Source organism: Centruroides sculpturatus, unplaced genomic scaffold (genome assembly GCF_000671375.1).
Source record: "Centruroides sculpturatus isolate CEXI.00-Female unplaced genomic scaffold, Cexi_2.0 scaffold1703, whole genome shotgun sequence".
NCBI classification, from domain to species: Eukaryota; Metazoa; Arthropoda; class Arachnida; order Scorpiones; family Buthidae; genus Centruroides; species Centruroides sculpturatus.
This window is the reverse complement of record NW_019385901.1, coordinates 57,820-77,011: the sequence shown is the minus strand read 5'-3', so window position 1 is coordinate 77,011 and position 19,192 is coordinate 57,820. Positions and strand designations below refer to the sequence as shown.

At 36.5% G+C, this 19,192-nt stretch overlaps 1 protein-coding gene across 1 annotated transcript; it reads right to left on the bottom strand.

The window, feature by feature from the left end:
* Positions 1-2,592: 2,592 nt before the first annotated feature.
* Positions 2,593-4,080, bottom strand: LOC111612491. Its single transcript, XM_023353715.1, has one exon. The coding sequence runs from the start codon at positions 4,078-4,080 to the stop codon at positions 2,593-2,595; it is 1,488 nt and encodes a 495-aa protein (XP_023209483.1).
* Between the last annotated feature and the right edge of the window lie 15,112 nt (positions 4,081-19,192).

The window sequence follows — 19,192 nt, the reverse complement described above, 5'->3', positions numbered from 1 at the left end:
CCTCCACCTTGAGCCACACCTCGCACCGCCTTTCAGAAATTTAAGTCAGAAGTATCCATCCAATATTATCTCAGAGGTATGAAATATTATTGTGAACTCTCTCTCTTTTCTATGTTGAAGGAGTTTTGTGTAAATTTTCTTTAGTTAGTCAGTTTAATAAACTCTTGTTTTGTTTTTAAATGGTGTCGTTTACTCGACTGTACATCGTCTTATCGTCGACCCCTCTGATTCTCCTCCACTCGCATAACGCGTAACTGAACGTAACGCCATCCTTGACAAGAAAGTAGGTCACCGACCTGTGGCCATATAGGAGAGGCTTTTCCAACCTCCCCGGCGGCTCACAAGGTGAAGAACAAAATGAAAGATTTCACCAGGATATTAAAACTATGGAGGATTGCTACCAAGGAAGATGGGATACGCATATGATGGCAGATTACTGCTGGAGTTTAAAAAGGGATTGCTCCAAAATACATTCACAAAAGTCACAGAAATGAAGCTTCCTCAATGTGTAACTGTTTAGTTTTATTGATGACTTTTTCCTCTATCTTTGTATAGAATAATATTTGCATAATATAATAATAAAAATTCCATGTTTAGTTTTTTTTACTTGATCCATGGATTTAACTTAAGATAGTAAAACGTATATTTCGCTAAAATGCTATATCTTAAAAATTAGAGCTCCTAGGCAAAAACTAATGCCATATTTGAATTCAGGACATCAAATTCATATGAAATCAGCTCAAAATACCTGGGCACCAAAACCACTGTTGACCTGTGTAATGCATCACATCTTCCACACTATTTCCAGCAAAAGCAATTTAATAAAACTTAACAAAATGAACATTTTTGGCTATGTTAAGTAGCCTGATTCAGGTTTAACATTCAGAAATCAAATGACTAAATTGGAATCTATTTAGATTCTATGATTAAGTTTTATTAAACTGTTTCTACTGGAAATAGTGTAGAAGGTGTTACTTATTACATTTTAAATATAAAATAAAATTAAATACTTGGTAGCCTTAACAAGCAGAATTCATAGATATATTTAAATATGGTACCACATTTTACTAATAATAATATCAAAACAATAAAAAAATAACCTTTTCTTCTTTTCCAGAAGAAATTTTAATAAACAGACAAATGTTTTCAGACTAATTGATAGTCAAACATCCATAAAGGAATGTTTCCATCCTTTATTAGGTCAGCTTCATATTCCTGAAAAATATCAGTCACTGTTCTAACTAAATTTAAACTTTTCAACCATTTTTGAGGATTAAATGATATTTAAAAATACACATTTTCATTCTAAATTTGTAAAAACTCCATGCGCATATAGTATTAACCTTGCTTCTCCACTGCTAAAAGTACAGTAACACTTCCCTAACTCTAACATCTGCAACTCAAATATGTTTTTTTAACTTGAACAAAATGAATCACTCAATAGGTCTCAATGGAACAGCATAAGAATTTAATGTCTCCAACTTGAATTTCCAATTCAAATTTTCTCCAAGACAAAGTTTTTCATGATCCTTCAACACTGATTTATGTTACTTTCAACTTCCCTGACTTGAATTTTAATATTTATTCTATCCAAAGTGATCCTAATTACCTGATTTCTATTAAATTTTCAGATAGTTATATCTACTCTCCAACACCAATTTTCAGACAATGATCAAGTGCAAAGAGACAGGTCCTCTCACTTTATCTCAACAAGATGTACAGTACATGCAAAACTGTTTGATTCCATTAGTACATTGAACATTTTACTGAAACATAACATCAGCTGCTTAAAACAAAAAATAACTATCAAAGGTTCGTTATATAATGCAAGAGAGGCAAAAACACAAATCTATTCAGAATCGACATTTTCTATTCTATTGTTCTCTAACTTGAATCATCCATAACTTGAATCATTTCCTACCCCTTAGAGCAGATGTGGCCAAACTTTTATCCCTTAGGGGATAAAAGTTTGGTCACATCTGCTTTTGCTACTACTTTTGCTTTTGCTACTACTTTTTTGGTAAAATATAGTCTGCGGGCAACTATGAATATGGGCAAACAATTTTAGGATTTTTATATGCGCATGCATTAACATTCATTTGCATTGTTCATCGGGATAAATACAAACAGTATGGGTACGTTGCACAGACAGGTTAAAAATTGAAAGAGGGGGGGCCTTCTGGTATCACTCGTAGGTATAACCAAGAAGGTAGGAAAGAACGGAAGGTAGAAGAGTTGCGAAGTGTAGGGGATGATATTGGGGCAGGAAAAGGTGGGAGCTCATGGCGCCTGATCGCATTTATTTAGAAATAAACAAAGTACAAGATAGATACATTAAACAGTGTAACGGTAAAACAACACAAAGTAGAAATTTACAAAAATGTTGGCGCGACAATGATATCCTTATGTAGCAAAGTATGAACAGAATATATATATAAACCGACATTAAGAGTTGTACAGAAAAGGGTTGAGGAGACGAAGAGAGCATAGACCTCAATAAGAGCACGCGGTGACAATAATACAAATGATGCCGTATACTGAGAGGAAAATTCCACAGACAGCAGGGTGAGGAGTTGGTTGGGTTAAGTCCGCTCAAACAGAGCAAAGAGTCCTGAACTGCTGGTGCACATATTTGAAGACGGGAGGAAACCTGATGTGGCGTAGATCAATGCGATGCGATGGTTCGTCGTTGTCGGTTGTGTGAGGGTTGCGCCGAGGGCAGAGCGCTGCCGTTGATGTGAGAAACTTTTTGAGGCTATTGTAGATATCCTTGTTTTCAAGCAGAGTATCAGGAGAACAAGGCCAGTTGAAGCCTGCATACAGAACACATCCGATGAGATTGTTTCTTTGGTGATCGAAGAGGCTGCAGTCCAAGAGATAATGATTACTGTCTTGTATTGCAGTATCGTCGCAGTGACAGACACCAGATTCCCTTAGGCGGAAACGATTTAGGTATGCGTTGAAGTTGCCATGACCCGTAAGTAACTGGGTCATGATAAAGGAAGGCGTGAGGTGCTTCCACTCTAGACGATGTGAGATATTGGGGATGTAGTTGTGGGTCACCCGACCGGTGTCCCCGCCGTCCCATTCATTTTGCCATTCTTGAAGGGCAAGTTGACGGCTCCATTGTTTGATTTTCGAGAGTGGGATTCTGTTGTAGGTGGAAGGGAGCGAAGAGGTAGCAGCAGTCTTAGCCAGATGGTCGGCGGCCTCGTTCCCAGCGACCCCAGAGTGCCCTCGCACCCAGTTGAAGGAAATGTTGTGCTTGTGCTTGTGCTTATTGATGGAGAGCAAATGGTGGATATGCAGAACGTTGGCACCTCTTTGCTTAAGGTTCGTGATAGAATGGATCGCCGTGATGCTGTCAGAGTAGATGGCGATGGTTTTATTTGGAGGAAACCAGTCTGCGTAAACATGATCAAGGGCTTTGACAATGGCAAGAATCTCGGCTTGTGGAACCGAGCAATGGGGCCCTAGTTTGTAGGCTGACCGATGGATGTTACCGTTATGGTGGTCATATAGAACAAAAGCCGCCCCCACGTTGATGTCGTCCTTGCTTCCGTCTGTGTAGATGGAGAAGTCGGATTCATTGGATGACTGGGAGTCACTGTTTATGAACGGGTAGTCTTGGAGAATATTAAGTTGAATGTCTTTCAGTTCAATACCAGAAGAAAGAATGTCTTCTTTCAGGTGGGTAGGGAGGTCAGAAAGAATACTTTTGTTTTTATCATTGTTGAGAGGGTGGCAGTTACTGAAGAGGTTGTTGGCATTCCAGTTTCTGTGAATCATTCTGGCCTTGATGTGAACTGGGGTGATTCCAGTAATCACCAGCAGGGCAGCAGTGGGAGCAGTCCGGTAGGCTCTACAAATACGGAGAGCAGCCACTCTTTGGGCTTTGAGGAGTTTGCGTTGTATGTAAACTTTGGAGGTGGCATCAGCCCAGATGGGGGATGCGTAAAGAAGGATAGGTTCTATAGCACCTAAGTAGATATTCTTGGCTGCATTATAGCCTATGCCCCAGGTATTACGGGCAATGCTGATGAGTGCGTTCGATGCCTTTGTTGCTTTGGCAACCACCATATCCACATGGCTGGTCCTCTGGAGCTGTTGATCAAGTTTCACGCCTAGGTAAGTTAGTTCTTTTACCCGGGAGATGCGTACACTGTCAATTTCGATGCGAGGGGTCTTTTGAAGTGGGGTATTCTTTGAAAAGATGATGAATGAGCACTTCGAGTAGTTAATAGGAAGCTTACTGCTCGAACTCCAGTTCGAGATCTTGGCTAGCAGGTCATTCATCAGGATTGGGAGTCTATCGCTGTTTTTGTCCGAGATCACAGCCACAGTGTCATCAGCATAGCCTTGTAAGAAGTAGTTATTAATAAGTAGTTATTAATTGTGTTGTTGTTGTTTATGCTTGCGAGGAGATCACTGTGGACAATTGTCCAAAGGCCGGGCCCGGCAATAGAACCTTGTGGGCAACCCTTTGTAACCTCATGGATGTAGCTGATGTTATTGCTAAAGAACCCTGCTTTCTTTTCACTGACGAAACTCCTTATGAGGCAGAAGAGGTTCCTTGGGCAGTGATGAATTTGGAGTTGCCGAAGAATAGCCGGCCACCAGAGGTTATCGAACGCACCACGGAAGTCGATGGAAACAAGTAGCGGTGTGCTTGCCGTTCTCTTTGGCACGTTTGATGTGATCAGTAATTGTAGATAAGGCTGTAATCGTTGATTTCCCTGGTGTAAAGCCGTGTTGGTGGGGGCTGAGGGCATTTTTTCCTCCTCAGGAAGTTGAGAATCCTGGTAATGAGAAGCCTATCCAGTACCTTACCCATGATTGGCAACAGGCTTATTGGCCTGTAGTCTTTGGCATAGTGCGGAGCGTCATTAGGACGCTTATTAATAAATTTAATGGAAGCTATTTTCCAGTCTCTGGGGAAGTACCCCAAGGCCAGGCAACGATTGTAAAGTGTGGTGAAGGTAGTAGGAATGGCAGAGAAGGCTTCTTTGACCATCCTGCCGGTGACATGGTCTATCCCAGGCGCCTTTTTGATATTTATGAGGCTGATGGCGTGGTTGATGTCCCTGTAGGTGAAGAGGGAGTCATCTGTCTGATTGGATGGCTGGGATGAGTTATTCCGAGTCTTCCGCAGGGTTGTCCAGTGGGAAGTGGTAATTAAATAGCTGTTTGAGAGTATTATCCAGAGAGCTGGTGTATTCATCCTCTGATATTTTGACAGGTGAAGGAATGTCTACTTTCTGTTTCTTTTTGAAGGCGATGTAATACGGTTCACACCAGGGGTCGTTGAATCGGTTACAGAATTTTGTCCAGGCATAGTGACGCTTTTTATTAATTAAGGATTTATATTCATTGAATTTTGATATATAATTGGCTCTTTGCATGGCCCTGGTCTGGGTATTATTCTGATGCTGGTAGAGCCTACGTAAACTACGGACTACTTTGCGGAGATTGGCCAGTTCCCTGTCCCACCAAGGAGCGTTCGTCCTCAAGTTAGTTTTCTTTTTGCTGGTGAAATGATAGCTTTTTAAGAGTAGATTTGTGAGATTTTCAATGCAGTTGTCTATGTCGTTCTTGTCCATGCTGGTAATAGGTAGAATAGGGTTCCAATTGTTTTGGATCAGTTGCCGGTAAGCAGGCCAGTTGGTATGATGGTAGGAGGCGGTAGAGTGGATGGCATCTGTATCTGCATGGATCACGATCTTGATATACCGGTGATCACTTGCACTCGGCTCTATCATAGTGCTGCAATAAGAGACCCTGTGAGCCATATGGATGTTAGCGAGGGTAACGTCTACCCAGCTGTCACCCCTCGATGAGTGGTAAGTTGAAAGGGGGCTGGAGTTGCAAGAAGTGAGATAGAGAGCAGCTACAAACTCCTGCATGCGAAAGCCCCTACGATCCTCAATAGGGCTGTGCCAAAGGTAGGACTTTGCGTTAGTATCGCCACAAATCAGCCAGGGTTTGTCGGCGACTGTCCTACTGATCGTGTCAAGATCTTCGAGCATAAGGTTGATGTCCTCAAATGGCGAGCAGTAGATGGAGGAAACAATGAAGTTGCCATTAGAGGAATTGATCGTGCAAGTGGTGACATATTTGGTTGATAGGTGAGGCATGTACTGGGCCATCAAATGCGGGTTTCTCACCAAGATGGCAGTTTTGCTGTTATGCATCATGCCCTTGGGAGGAAAAGTCCTCCAGCTGCCAAAACTCGTAAGCTCCCCTTTGAATAGGTACGGTTCTTGGATCAGAATCAGGTCAGAGCTCCAGTCCTCAGCAGTTTTGATTAATAAAGAAGAAGGAGCCTTTCCTCTCTGCAGGTTGATCTGTAATAAATTAAGCGAGTTCCTGTACTGATTGATGATGATATTTGAGGTTAGATTGGAGTCTTGGGTGGTGCTGGTTGAATCCTGGGTAAGTGAGTTCCTCGTGGTATTCGTAAGGTGTTCATAATCCATAATTGGTCTGCCTGATTGTCTGAGCTTTCAATTTTAATGTTATGGGGCATTGAGGGTTGAAGGCATTGTGGTCTGTAGCGCTATGACATAGACAACGCTCACATCACGCAAAAGACAAATTTACATCTTAAATTAATCTAAAATTGAAACAAGTTAAGAAAAAATATATATATATTTTGGCGGGTAGGGTTAAGTAGTAATAAGGTAATCGGGTTTTATTTTTTTCGCAGACGATCTATCGTTACATTTTCGGCGCCTTCACTATGACGGCGCCCGATGCGGTTGCACCGTTCGTACCGCCCTAGGGCCGCCCCTGGTCAAATGGGAAGCTGAGATTAAATATTGAAAGTATGAAATCAGTAATAAAGCAAAATTGTGGTTTTTTTCATTATTGGCTCCGACCTATGGGCACTAACAAGGAGTACTACATCTATGTTTCCTACCGATTTTGATAAATTTTGGCACAAAAGTAATGCTTGCATATGATAATGAGATTCCTCTAACCGTTTCATTCTACGGCCTATAATGAGCGAATTATCGAGGTTAATAACAAAACTTTTCTCTCATCATGTTTTTTTCTTTGTATTTCCTAACTTCTAGTACATCAGGCAAAATGAGCAAGCCTCTAAATAAAAAGATAAGTAGTCCGAAACGCAAAGAAAAGTTTCTTTCTTATGATAGATTATGGGGCAGTCACACAAGTATGGATTCATTCAGAAAATTCTTAACAAATGGCGATACACGAGAAATTATTTTAAAAATTGTACCTTAAGGCCAATGTCAGATGAGCGTGATTTTGCTCATGAGCGACAGTGTCCGTCAAAAATGACGGACGTCACGAATTGCAAAAACATACGGAAACGGTCATACGGACGGGCACGCGAAAAAATGACGTTGCGCTGCTCGAACCTGCTGGATCGTCCACGATAATCTTATGACGGAGCGTGACCAATATGTGCTGGAAGATACACTGGAAGCCTACTGTTGTCAGACGAGCGCGAAAAACAATGACGTATTTCTGCACCGCTTCTACCTTTCCTAGTAAAGGTTATTAATATAATAGCCAAAAATAATTACTATTGAGAATCTACTAGATGCTACTCATCGATTGCGATAATAACTAAAATAAGCTCACAGCATGAAATGACTTCTTTGATTTATCGGTTAGACTTAATTTTTCAAGTTTTATTAATTAAAATATTAATGTAACTGTTTATAAGTTTCATTAAAATATTGATGTAAGTGTTTTTAAGTATGTTGATATAACTATTAATATACATTAATGTAACTAATATGGAAAGTATTAGTGATACTTAAAAATTTAACCATGGTTGAAATAAAACTACTCTCTCCAAATAACAAGTGAGTTGGCATTTTAATGAATTATGCGAAAAAAAAAAAAACATGCCATTGACTTTCTCTTGCTGCTCTCTTTTCTTAAGTAGATCAGCGCCTGCGCAATCGAATTACTATATTATTCGTTCTTTATGAGAAGTGGTTCCAAATTCAAATAGTCATTGTCGGGATAAAAATCGTCTGGCACTCAGTTTTCCCGCCTTTTTATGAACGACCGTCGTCGCCATAGAAACAGCGATCAGACCATTTTGAAAACTCGACCGCTCATTGGTTAAAAGACATCAGACCATCGGCAGACATCTTATAGAGCTGGTAAATGCTGATTGGTGGAATCCAATACTGTTTCAATCCTATAAAAGCATTGGAGTTCTGGCGGGAAGATCAGTTTGCTTCGGACATAGGAAGTGAACTCACGCTGACCTGAGTTCGCCTAAGTGGTTTTAGAAGTTTGCCTCATCTTGTTGTATTGTTGTGGACCTTGAATTTGTGCGTCGCAAGGTGCTTTTCCGACGGACCTGTTGCAGTGGATGATTACTTTGAACTTTGTTAATATCTAATGTTTGTAATTCTTATATGTGAACTTTAATTGTAACTGTACATACGTTTATTTTCAATATACATTAAGTTTTAAATTTAACTGGCTCTGAAGTGTTTTTGAACTTGACTGTCATAACTCGGTTATTATTGTCCATAGAATGAAACGATTTGTATGACTGCATTATCAAATCAAACACTACAAAAGAAGTGTTTGATTTTATAATGCAATCTAGTAATGCAATTTGATAGTGCAGTCTAATAATGCAAGCCTAGTTTGATAATGCAAACTATCTAGTAGTAGATTCTCAATAGTAATTATTTTTGAAGATTACATTAATATTAATAATGTTTATTCAAGAAAGGGAGAAGCGATGCAGAAATAATTTTCCAAGGAGAAAAGCTTGGAGACAATTAATTACAGCAATACATTTTTATGTAATTAATTAATTTTGGGGTTTTTTTACAAGTAGATTACAGAATACTGTACTGCAGTATTGCATTAATACAAAAAGACAAAGTATCCCGTAGTGGAGGACATAAGGTTACATATCTCAATCACTTTTACAATTACAGTTTGTAGAGTTTTTTACTCGATCTCAGGGGAGAGCAAGTGCTTCCTTTGCCCCTTCTGAGACCGCCCATTCTTGTAGGCTACTGTTCACTTGTACAGTATTCTGTGCCGGATCAAGCCTCTAGCGGGCCTTAGACAAAATTTAAATTAGGGTCCCATTGAAATAAATTGCTTCTAAAGAAATCTGAAATAATGCCACTTAAAATTTTTATTAAGAGAATACAAACACTAATACATGTACAGTACTGTACAGTACATTATGCATATTTGGAGTTATCACGTATACGTATACATATTATACAGTATTTAGTACAGTATGTAACATCGAATCCGATTTTATTAATTTATTAATTATTAAGATGGTATTTTTAAATAATACAAATAAATGTCATAAATATTCTATTATTAAACATTTATTTTAAAAATATATAATTTTCAAATTTATCATTATTTATTTTTTATTTATTTCTTTTTATTTTTTCTGTACTGAAACCAGGACCCTCCGAATTACAAGACCTCCGAATTACATTTGCCTTATTTGTCTATTGGTTAATCAGGCAATTACAGTACCTCAAATGTGAAACTTTTCGTCATGGGTTGTCCATTGAAATGCTTTTTAAGAAATTTAAGAAGTGGTGAGGTCCTTTTTTTTACAAGTTTTAATTATTTTGAAGATGTTTATTAGTAAATAATCAGTCATATAAAATTCTTTTACAAATTGCTTTAGAACTGGTTATGCTTAAATGAATACATTCTAGATAGAGTGGCGACTCTTGATCAAAATATTTGATTTGTTTATAAAAGTTGGGAAAGCCAAGTTTTGTTATTATTTCGGGAAAAGTTGTGCAGGTAAATTGCTTAATTTATTAAAAAGTATGAGAGTTTTGGATATTTCTGCTGTTATTCTATCAAGTTACGTTTGACACGCAGAAGTCCCTATTAAGTATTGAAAATTAGCGAAATAATTGTGTAGAGACATTACTTGACGTGAAGTAATGGATAGTCATGTCTCCATACAATTCCTGTGCCAATAGATAAGCGTTTTATTATTTTATCTATATGTGGTTTGAAGGTTAATTTTTTTAAATCGAAAATCACACCCATATCATTAATTGTATAAATCGTATCAACAGTAATTGTTATTAGGAGTAAATACATATTTTGTGTCATTTTTAAATAAATTATAAAAAAATATTTGGTACAATGTATTTTAAGTAAACGTTACTATCATTTCGATGCCATGTTTGAAAAGAGAAATGCAACTACTGTATATACAACGTGTACTTAACGCTAATATTAACTTCATTAAGAAAATGTTTATTATGGTTAAAATAAGTCACTGACAATAACGGTATTACCGTTATTGATATCGCATTTTATTATATACTAATTATACTGACAATAACGGTAAACCGTTATTGTCAGTATATAATAAAATGCGATATCAATTATATCATCACTGGACAGATATGCAGAGATAATGAGGATAGCGTACTTCCTCGTCAGTAGCCTTTTTTTTCTGAAGCATGGCGTTGAAATGATGAAATGTATAGGTTATCTAAGACATATCGTGCCATTACTAATTATCAAAAATATAATGTCATGAATGGCTGTTGCTTTTAATCTGGCCGTCTTAATCACATAACACTATCAGATATGTACTGTACTATATTGCTTAAGCAGAATTCGAAAATATATGTTATATTGGTTGTCCTTAAAACTATACTCCAATCATAAATATATATTTTTATAAGATATATGTTTTTTAAACCTACAGTTAAATGAAATTTTGACAATATAAGCATTATTACATTATTATTATGCAAAATATCTGTTTTAATAGTATAAGGTTGCAGAGTTGTTCTATCAAGTCAGAACGGAAGGGATGTACCGATTCGTATGTGGGTGTGATAGACACAGCGGTGATATTCGAAATATTTAACAAAGGGTTCGCTAACAGAAAATTTTACCTTAACAATTTTTTTTTTTCGCTCAAATGGTGCATTAGCAACATTAGCGCAAAAAACTGACCTTAAGATACCCATATAAATAAAAAAGATGCGTTCGCAAAATTAAGTCATTTAAAATTTAACATTGTTTATGCCAGAACTATATTTTTTTATAAATAATAAAAAAGAGTGTTCAAAGTAGTTTATTTTGTACATATTTTAATATTTTTCATTCAAAATATTTTATAAACATAAAAATTGGCTTTTTTTTTAAATCAGAAAAAGTCATAGGGAAAGCAGTTACACAAGAAAAACTTTTTCTAAATCATTTATTTTATCGTTAGGTATTATTATAATAATAGACAGATGTCATCGTCTCTCGAAATACAATATCTTTCTTATTTCGCTGTTGATAGCCCGACACGTGTTCCGCAGCCATCTTGTATTTTCTCGCGCGCGTGGGATTGTGGGATCTCTCTTATGACTGGATCTAGTTTCGAGAACTCTCTCGAGTCGATCGCGATTGAACCTCGTTTTAGTCGAGATTGAAACGGTCGATGGAGGTTGCACTAGGCGAACAGGGTATAAGGCTCTAGTTTAGTAGTGTTACAGAGTATAATACGTATATTTTAATATATTTTTTTAAAGAAACAAAACCACTGAGAAATGTTACGTGTGTTTAACAGCGGGTTCGGAAAACTTTGAAAATGTTAACAACGGGTTCGGCCGAACCTGTGCGAACCCGCTGAATATCACTACTGGATAGACACCGAGTTAAGCCTGGACTCCACTTTACCGGAATCCGCGACGTAATCGTAAAACTGAAAGCCAAACTGACGAAACTTTCAGTTTTGTAACGTTCAGTTGGACAGAAACAAGACTGAAAGCAGAGTTAAAAATTATTTAACTTTTCCGTTTTCGTCCCGCGCTTCTGTCTTACTGCAACCAATAAAAACGCAGGGATTTGTGACGCGTAGTCACGTGCATTATTCACGTGTAGTTTGATTGTCGTAATGTCAGAAAGTGTAGTGAAAACGACGAGGAAACAAATAGATTTGGAATTCTTTATCGAAGAAGTTACACATGTCTGTACGACAAAAAATGTAAATAATTCAAAGACTATTAACAATTTCATTGTTAATAAATGCAGAGAAAGCATGGCAAAATCCGTAGCGTCGTCCATGTTTGACTCTACGACAATTACAGAACTGATCAACAGATGGCGCATTTGTAGTGGTGTCAACTTAACGAAAACATAACTGAAACTAAAACTCTATATGTTTCAGTTCTGTTTCTGAATTTCTGTTTTCAGGCAATATGGAGTCCAGGCTTTAGACTCAACAGTTATAAAGAAAAATCGTCTTGATTTATCTAAACACAAAATAAAGCTTACAGCAATGATATTCTTGGATGTCTCTGCAGATTAAAACTAATTCTTCTGATTCATCTTTTTTAAAATTGAGAAGGATCCTTCAGTGTCTCTTTTTTGCGTTGGCTGCCACGTGACGATGTTGTGAGAAAGTCTGTAGAGGAGGTAAGGTCAGTGCAATAATATGAGGTGAGAATGCCTAAGTAAGATCTTGCACTCTGAGAAATTGGAGAGAAAAGCTCTCGTCCTTGAAATTCAGTTTTTATCATTTTCCGTCTCTGATTGCACATTCCGATTATCTTCCATTGCATTATCTTATATTGCATTATCTTCCATTGTCCTATATGTAGGACAACTATATATATACCCATATATGCTGCATCAAAAGAATCACGTGATTCAGGATGCATTCAGAATAGACTAGGTTGTATGGTATAGTACCTTACAGGAAGTAACCGGATGTCACTTCCTGTAGTGATTTGTGGCTTTAGAGGCAACTTTTGGCGTTCTATACGTTTGGTGGCAAGTCTAGACGTGTTATACTTGTTCGTAGCGACAAAGAGATTGAGGCCATGTAAGTAATCTACCTGAGTGCCCATTTGCTAATTTTCATGCCAATCAGGAACAGGAACGAAATGGGGCATCATTTCCACTGTCCTTAAATAGGACATTGGGATGATGTAGTGTATATACTGCCTATACTGAAGTGAACCTTATTAACCTATGTTTTTAGTTGAAGCATGTCAAAAAAGTTTCTTTCATTGGAGGAGGTGAGAGATTTTGAAGAGTTCGAGAACGAATATTCAGAAGCTAATGTCTGGCTGTACTGCCGGATGCCAGTGAATTGTCAGACGAAGATGAAGATGACGTTGAAGTTGCTAATGCTGGCGATGTAGCCTACTTGTTTCTGACGTTCTCAGAGAGTTAGAAGTCGATTGTTTTGAGCTGCTTCATGATATCAAGCAACGAGTAAAAGGGCAGAAAAAAAAACTGTGAAAATGTTCAACTTGATCTCTGCAATTCCTATATAGGCGGTGTCAATCATCATGATTGTCTTGTTTCAAAGTACAGTGTTTCTGTTCGTGAAAACAAATGGTACTGGCCCGTTTACTCGCTGTGTTGACATGGAAGTAGTGAATGCATGGATTCTGCACAAAATTATCCACAGGCAAATGAAATGTCTCTGAAGAACTTCAGACGAGTAATTGCCACAGTTTATTTGAAAATAACCATACCTCGGAAGTATTCAGGAAGGCTCAGAGTACCCAAGTTATCAGTGGGAGCTGACATTTCTTGATGCAGAGGGACAAACAGAGGAATTGCCAGCAGCAAGGATGCAAAATCAAGCCTATAACATATTGTGAGAAATGCAATGCAACTCTCTGCCGTACTTGCTTTGAGCGATTTTATAATCCATAGTGACATCATTTGGACTATGACTCATTTTATACTTGGTCCTTTCATGTAAAGAAAATATAATGAACAATAAATAGATATGTTTTTATAGTTATACAATGAAGCTTTTTTATATCACGTTATCCCAGTGTCTTACAGTATTTAGAAGACAGGCTATATCTTCATATTTACAAAAAGAACACGGTCTAATATGTCTTTTTGCGTTCCAGGGACATCAAATAGTGCAAATTCTCCAACAGAAACAAAATTCCTCGCAAAAATAATGGGTTAGTCACCTTTCCTTTCACCACTTAGAAAGTGAGGACCACGTTCGTTCGTCCTCACTTTCTAAGTGGTCGTCACTCGTTACTAAGTGTAACGAGATCTCAACTTAGATCAGGGGATTGGTCAAAATCGACATTTAATCTGATCCCAACCGGAGATAGTTGATCTTGTCTAGTTTTCCTTTGTTCTATTTCTGAAAAAAGTTTTCTTCCGTTATTATTATCATCAAAAGTTTTTATTAAAATTTCCATAAAAGGAAAATTTTTCCATAAAAGGAAAAATTTTCCTTTTATGGAAATAAAAACTATATTTTAAAATATTAACAAATTTAGTGTGTGCTTCCGGGACATTTCCGGAGCTTCATAATAATATTATTTTTATACAGTACACGATCTTATAAAAACATAATTATATGAGTCTTATATATACAGTAATCAATAAATTCAGCATTAATCTTAAGGCTAACGGAACACGAACAAAACGATTTACCAATTATTAAGTAAGCCGCACCGGCTTACCTAATAAATATTTCCATCCTCATAGTACGATTCATTTTTGCTTATATAGTACTTATATATAACTTTTTATAATCTAATAATGTTTAGTACTTACAATAATTTCAATAAAATAATTTCTTATAAAGATAATATATATGACTTTTCCATATTAATGCACTCTCAAATTCAATGCTTAAATACAAGATAAAATTCATAATAGGCCTACAGTAGAATCTTAATTATCGGAGTACCAAGTAATCTAGGCGAATCTGTAAGTAAATACACTTTTCTTATAATATATAAAAGCTTTGCAGTGAATGCATCGAGTGTGTAAATATTGTAGTACTTTTAACTCCGAGTGACTGATAATTATCGATCACTTTTTCATTTTACCGACAATTGTTTTTAACTTTTTCCTCTCTCTGAGCATTAAGATGGCCTTTTGTCCTTGTTCATAGTGGGTTCAGTTAAGCCCATGATAAGGGTTGTCAGGTGAAGAGGAACATATTCAGGACGAATTGTCCATGAAAATGATGCTGAGGTATTGTGGTAAGGGGAGGAACCATTAAAAAAAGTTCTAAATGACTTTTTAAAGAAAGTTTAAAACGATAACATCTAATATATTATANATTTGAAAAATATAAAAACAATAAAAAAATTATACTTCAGAAGTTAATTTAGTATCAAAAACGTAAAATATTTGAGTAGCCAAAGACATAGCCAAAGATTACATCACCACAGCACTGGCGAAAATTTAAATTTGTCGACTGGAATTCCTTCGGATAACCGACCTTCGGATAAACGATGCTCTACTGTATAGTAACTCTAGAATAAATATCTGAAAGTTAAATATTTTTATCCTGGAACAATAAAAATTTATCCTAAATATAGAGTAGAAGCTGATTATCAAAGCTCTGATTAATTAAGATTCCACATTATTCAAGGTAAACTTTTAAGTAAATACACTAATTGTCATATTGTAATACATAAAAGTTTAAATCAGTAATGCATAATACAAAGTGATTTATTTCTGTTACCTTTTATCATTTGATTTCAGTGTTAAATAATCCATTAAAATATAACTCCAATAATATACATTTTTATTCTTAAAATTATTGTGGCTATTAGCTGTATAATAAATGATGTAGAAATGTTGTATATGATTAAAATCACTAAGAAATTTAAATGTGATAAGTGGATAAGATAAAACCTGAGTTTAATCAATATTAAAACGAGTTTAAACCGTCTGCGCGTTCTGCATGCACGCTTCTGTGGTACAATGCATCACTTCTACTTTCGTTCTAAATTGAGCAAATTTGGCCGAGAACGCTTTGTTTTTCAGTATACAGGAAATTATATATAAAAAAAGTTTGGCCAGGCTTTCACCTGGTATGTGAAAATTTAACCAAGTATATGTTTAAAAAATAATATGCATTTTTTGTGAAAGAAAATAAATTAATGAAAGATGAGCGTTAATATCCTGGATTAACAAAAATTTTGTAAGTTACAATGAAATCGCAGATTGACTTATTCCATAAGTTTTTTTTTAATTGTTGCAGTTAACTTATTACAAACAGTTCTTGCATACAAAACTTTGAAATCTGCCTGTCTTTTCGGGCAGCTTTCATGATTACATACACTGTCTGATAAACCAAGCCAAACTGCCTGGCTGTGCACTTCAAGCAAACCATGTTTGCCTGAGGTTGTACGACTAAATAAATCTGAATCCATCCAACCGATCAAACACTCAATTCTCATAAATATTTTTAGAATTGAAGAGTTAAATAATGTTCATTCTGGCTCCTGAAGCATTAAGTAACCGAAATTACATAATGACATAGTCTTCATCTCACATTTGGAGTTTCTAGTTTCCGGCTTAATGTAAACTAAATCATCTTTAGTAAAATCGTACTTTTCGTGGATGGTTTTCCATTCGATGTCTTATATACGAGGATCGTCAGATAACCATTAAGGACACTGTTGCCAAGATTAATGTGTCACATGGAACAGTGCAGGCGATCTGAATGTCTGAATTGAAAATGCGTTGCATCGCAGTAAAGTTTATGCCGAGGCTTCTGTGCCCCGAGTAGAAGGTGCACTGTGTCCAAGTCTGCAAGGATCTTCGTCAGCAAGTTCATGATGATTCCGGCGATTTCTTGTTCCACAAAATAAAACTGAAGTTGAAGGGTCACCGTTTTGACACGGTAGAGGACATCCAGTGCGAATTTTAGATATTGCTTGACACTCTACGAGAAAGGGACTCCCAGAAAGCATTCCCAGCTTGGCAGAAACTCTGAGATCAGTGCATCGATGCAGAAGGAGATTATTTTCAAGGTAATGACTGCCAAAGTTACATAAGATACAGGTATTCCTCCTATAACACGGTAGTTACGTTTCGAAAAAGTGCCGTGTTATGCGAATTCCTATTATACGAAACAAAGGACTAATGAAAACATAAGGTTACGTTCCAGAAGTTAGCAAAAGTATACTATTCTTTTTCGTAACTAAGAGAAATATGTTTATGAAAGCATTCAATAATTCTTTTACAACGAATTAACTAACAATCACAATTAAAAATACTACCAGTATATGACGCGTTAATATTAATTTTAGTTAAACGAGGGCGTTTTCTTTTTACAAAGTATCGTCATCTTCTGAGCTTTTTTGTTCATCATCTTCTGGGCTTTTTTGTTCTTCTTGATAAAAAATATTAGCAACGTCTTCATTTTGTTATTTTTATTATAATACCAGCTGTACCCGGCCACGTGTTGCTATGGCTCAAAATGTATATATTATAAATGTATAACACTCCCCTCGGGGAGGGAATTTCGAAAAATCCCTTCTTAGTGTACATTCTCTTGACGTACCCTATTAAAACGCAATCAAAAACGCAAAAACCACATCTAAAATAGTATAATAGATGCCCAGTTTTTCACGGTAAGCCTTAATTTTGTCCCTCTCTCCCGCGGGGGGGATTTCGACATCTATACAATATAAAAACACGCGCGTATTCAAAATGCAATGTTGTTTCAAAATTTCAAAGCAATCGGTGAAGAACTTTCAGAAATTTAAGATTTTGAACAAACGAACGTTTACGTTTTTATTTATACAGATTTATGGATGATAAAATAAAAATCAAAATATGTCATTAATCGAAAATTTGTTTTAGAGGAGCGCGTTTGTTCAGTCCGAGTACCGAACGATTTTTTTTTTCCAGAATTTGTGTTAGAATACTGAATTGTTCGAGTTTTTTTAACTCTCCGCCCTGTGGGCCTCTTTTAGCAGGCCCATTATGGGTTCGGCCAGGCCCACAATGGGGTGGCTGGGTGGTAAGGGACGGAGCTCGACATATCCGGACGGACCATCCCCGAAAATTTCCTGGAGATTTTTCGACCTGTCCGGATTCGATCCCGGGTTCCCCAGAGCGTCAGGCTGCCACCTTGACCGCTCGGCTATCCGGCAGTCGAATTGTTCAAGTTGGGAACCGTTTGAGTGCCGGGATACAACTGTTTTTTGTTGGTCATTTTTACGAATGATTGTTTCATTCGTAGGTAAGTAATACCTACGGTTAAAAAGAAAGTTTAATAACACTTAGCTAAATACGAAGACACAAATAAAAAGAAAACACACTGACAATGATTAAGGGCTAAAGTCTGAAAATAACGACAACAACACCTGGTTGATAGGAAAGTTAGTGGAATATTTTTTCTTTCTTGTCCTATCGGTTTTCATTAAAGTAAACCTGACCAGAAGCACAAAATAATTTAAAACTTTCAATATTATAAATTCCATGGCAAATTTGAGACGACGCTTGCTTACTTGAATTTAAAAAAAATATCGAATTTTACATTTAAAAATTGTGAAATTTTGTACGGAGGATTTCCAAAATCGTATTAGAGCGAAACCGGAAGTCTGTTGTACGGGGAATATTCCAATTTTAAAACAGTGTTAGAGCGAAACCGTATTGTAGAAGTACCGCGTTGTAAGAGGGATACTGTATATTCTTTTCTTTTTATACGCCCAATATCGGAACTTTTCGATCGCGTCTCGTTTGTCATTGTTTTACTCTCTTCTGAAGCAACACGAACATTGTTTAAGTCACGTTCCTTAGTTTCTGTTTTAGTCTTTATACACGTGTAATTTTAATTTTACTAGTTAACACTGGATTCGATGTTCACACGAAATCGTACTCAGTGCCGTTTAATGCATCGAAAATATAACATTTCTTGATAGACCGCTGCACAACTTTTTCTGGAGATTTTATTCAAGCACTTACTACATTACTGTAATAGACTCACGAGATCGAGTTAAGTTGATCTCTTAAGTATTTTCTATTACGAATATTGATTTAATGATATTAAAATGACGCTATAGAATTACTGACAGAGAAATAACACATAACACTACAGGAAACATATTTCTATTAAAATATTAGAAAAAGTTCCCATTTCTATTGATAAATTCAATAAAAAGTTCAAATAGAGGAGAAGGTGGTATTATGGAACCCCAATTACCTTTTAGTGAATTGTAAACAAGGTATCATAACTACACCCACATTTTTTGTGCGAAAAGTACTGGTAACTAGTAAACTAAATGTTCCAAATTGGATTTTTCGCTAGTGTAACTATAAGTATGGTTTTTGAAGGCTTTTGTACAAAAAGTCCGAAAGTAGGCTTAGAGAAAATCGGGTGGTAATATGGAACCTTACTGTATATTTTCAAAAAAATGCTTTAATGTAGCCAAAAACAAATAGGAAA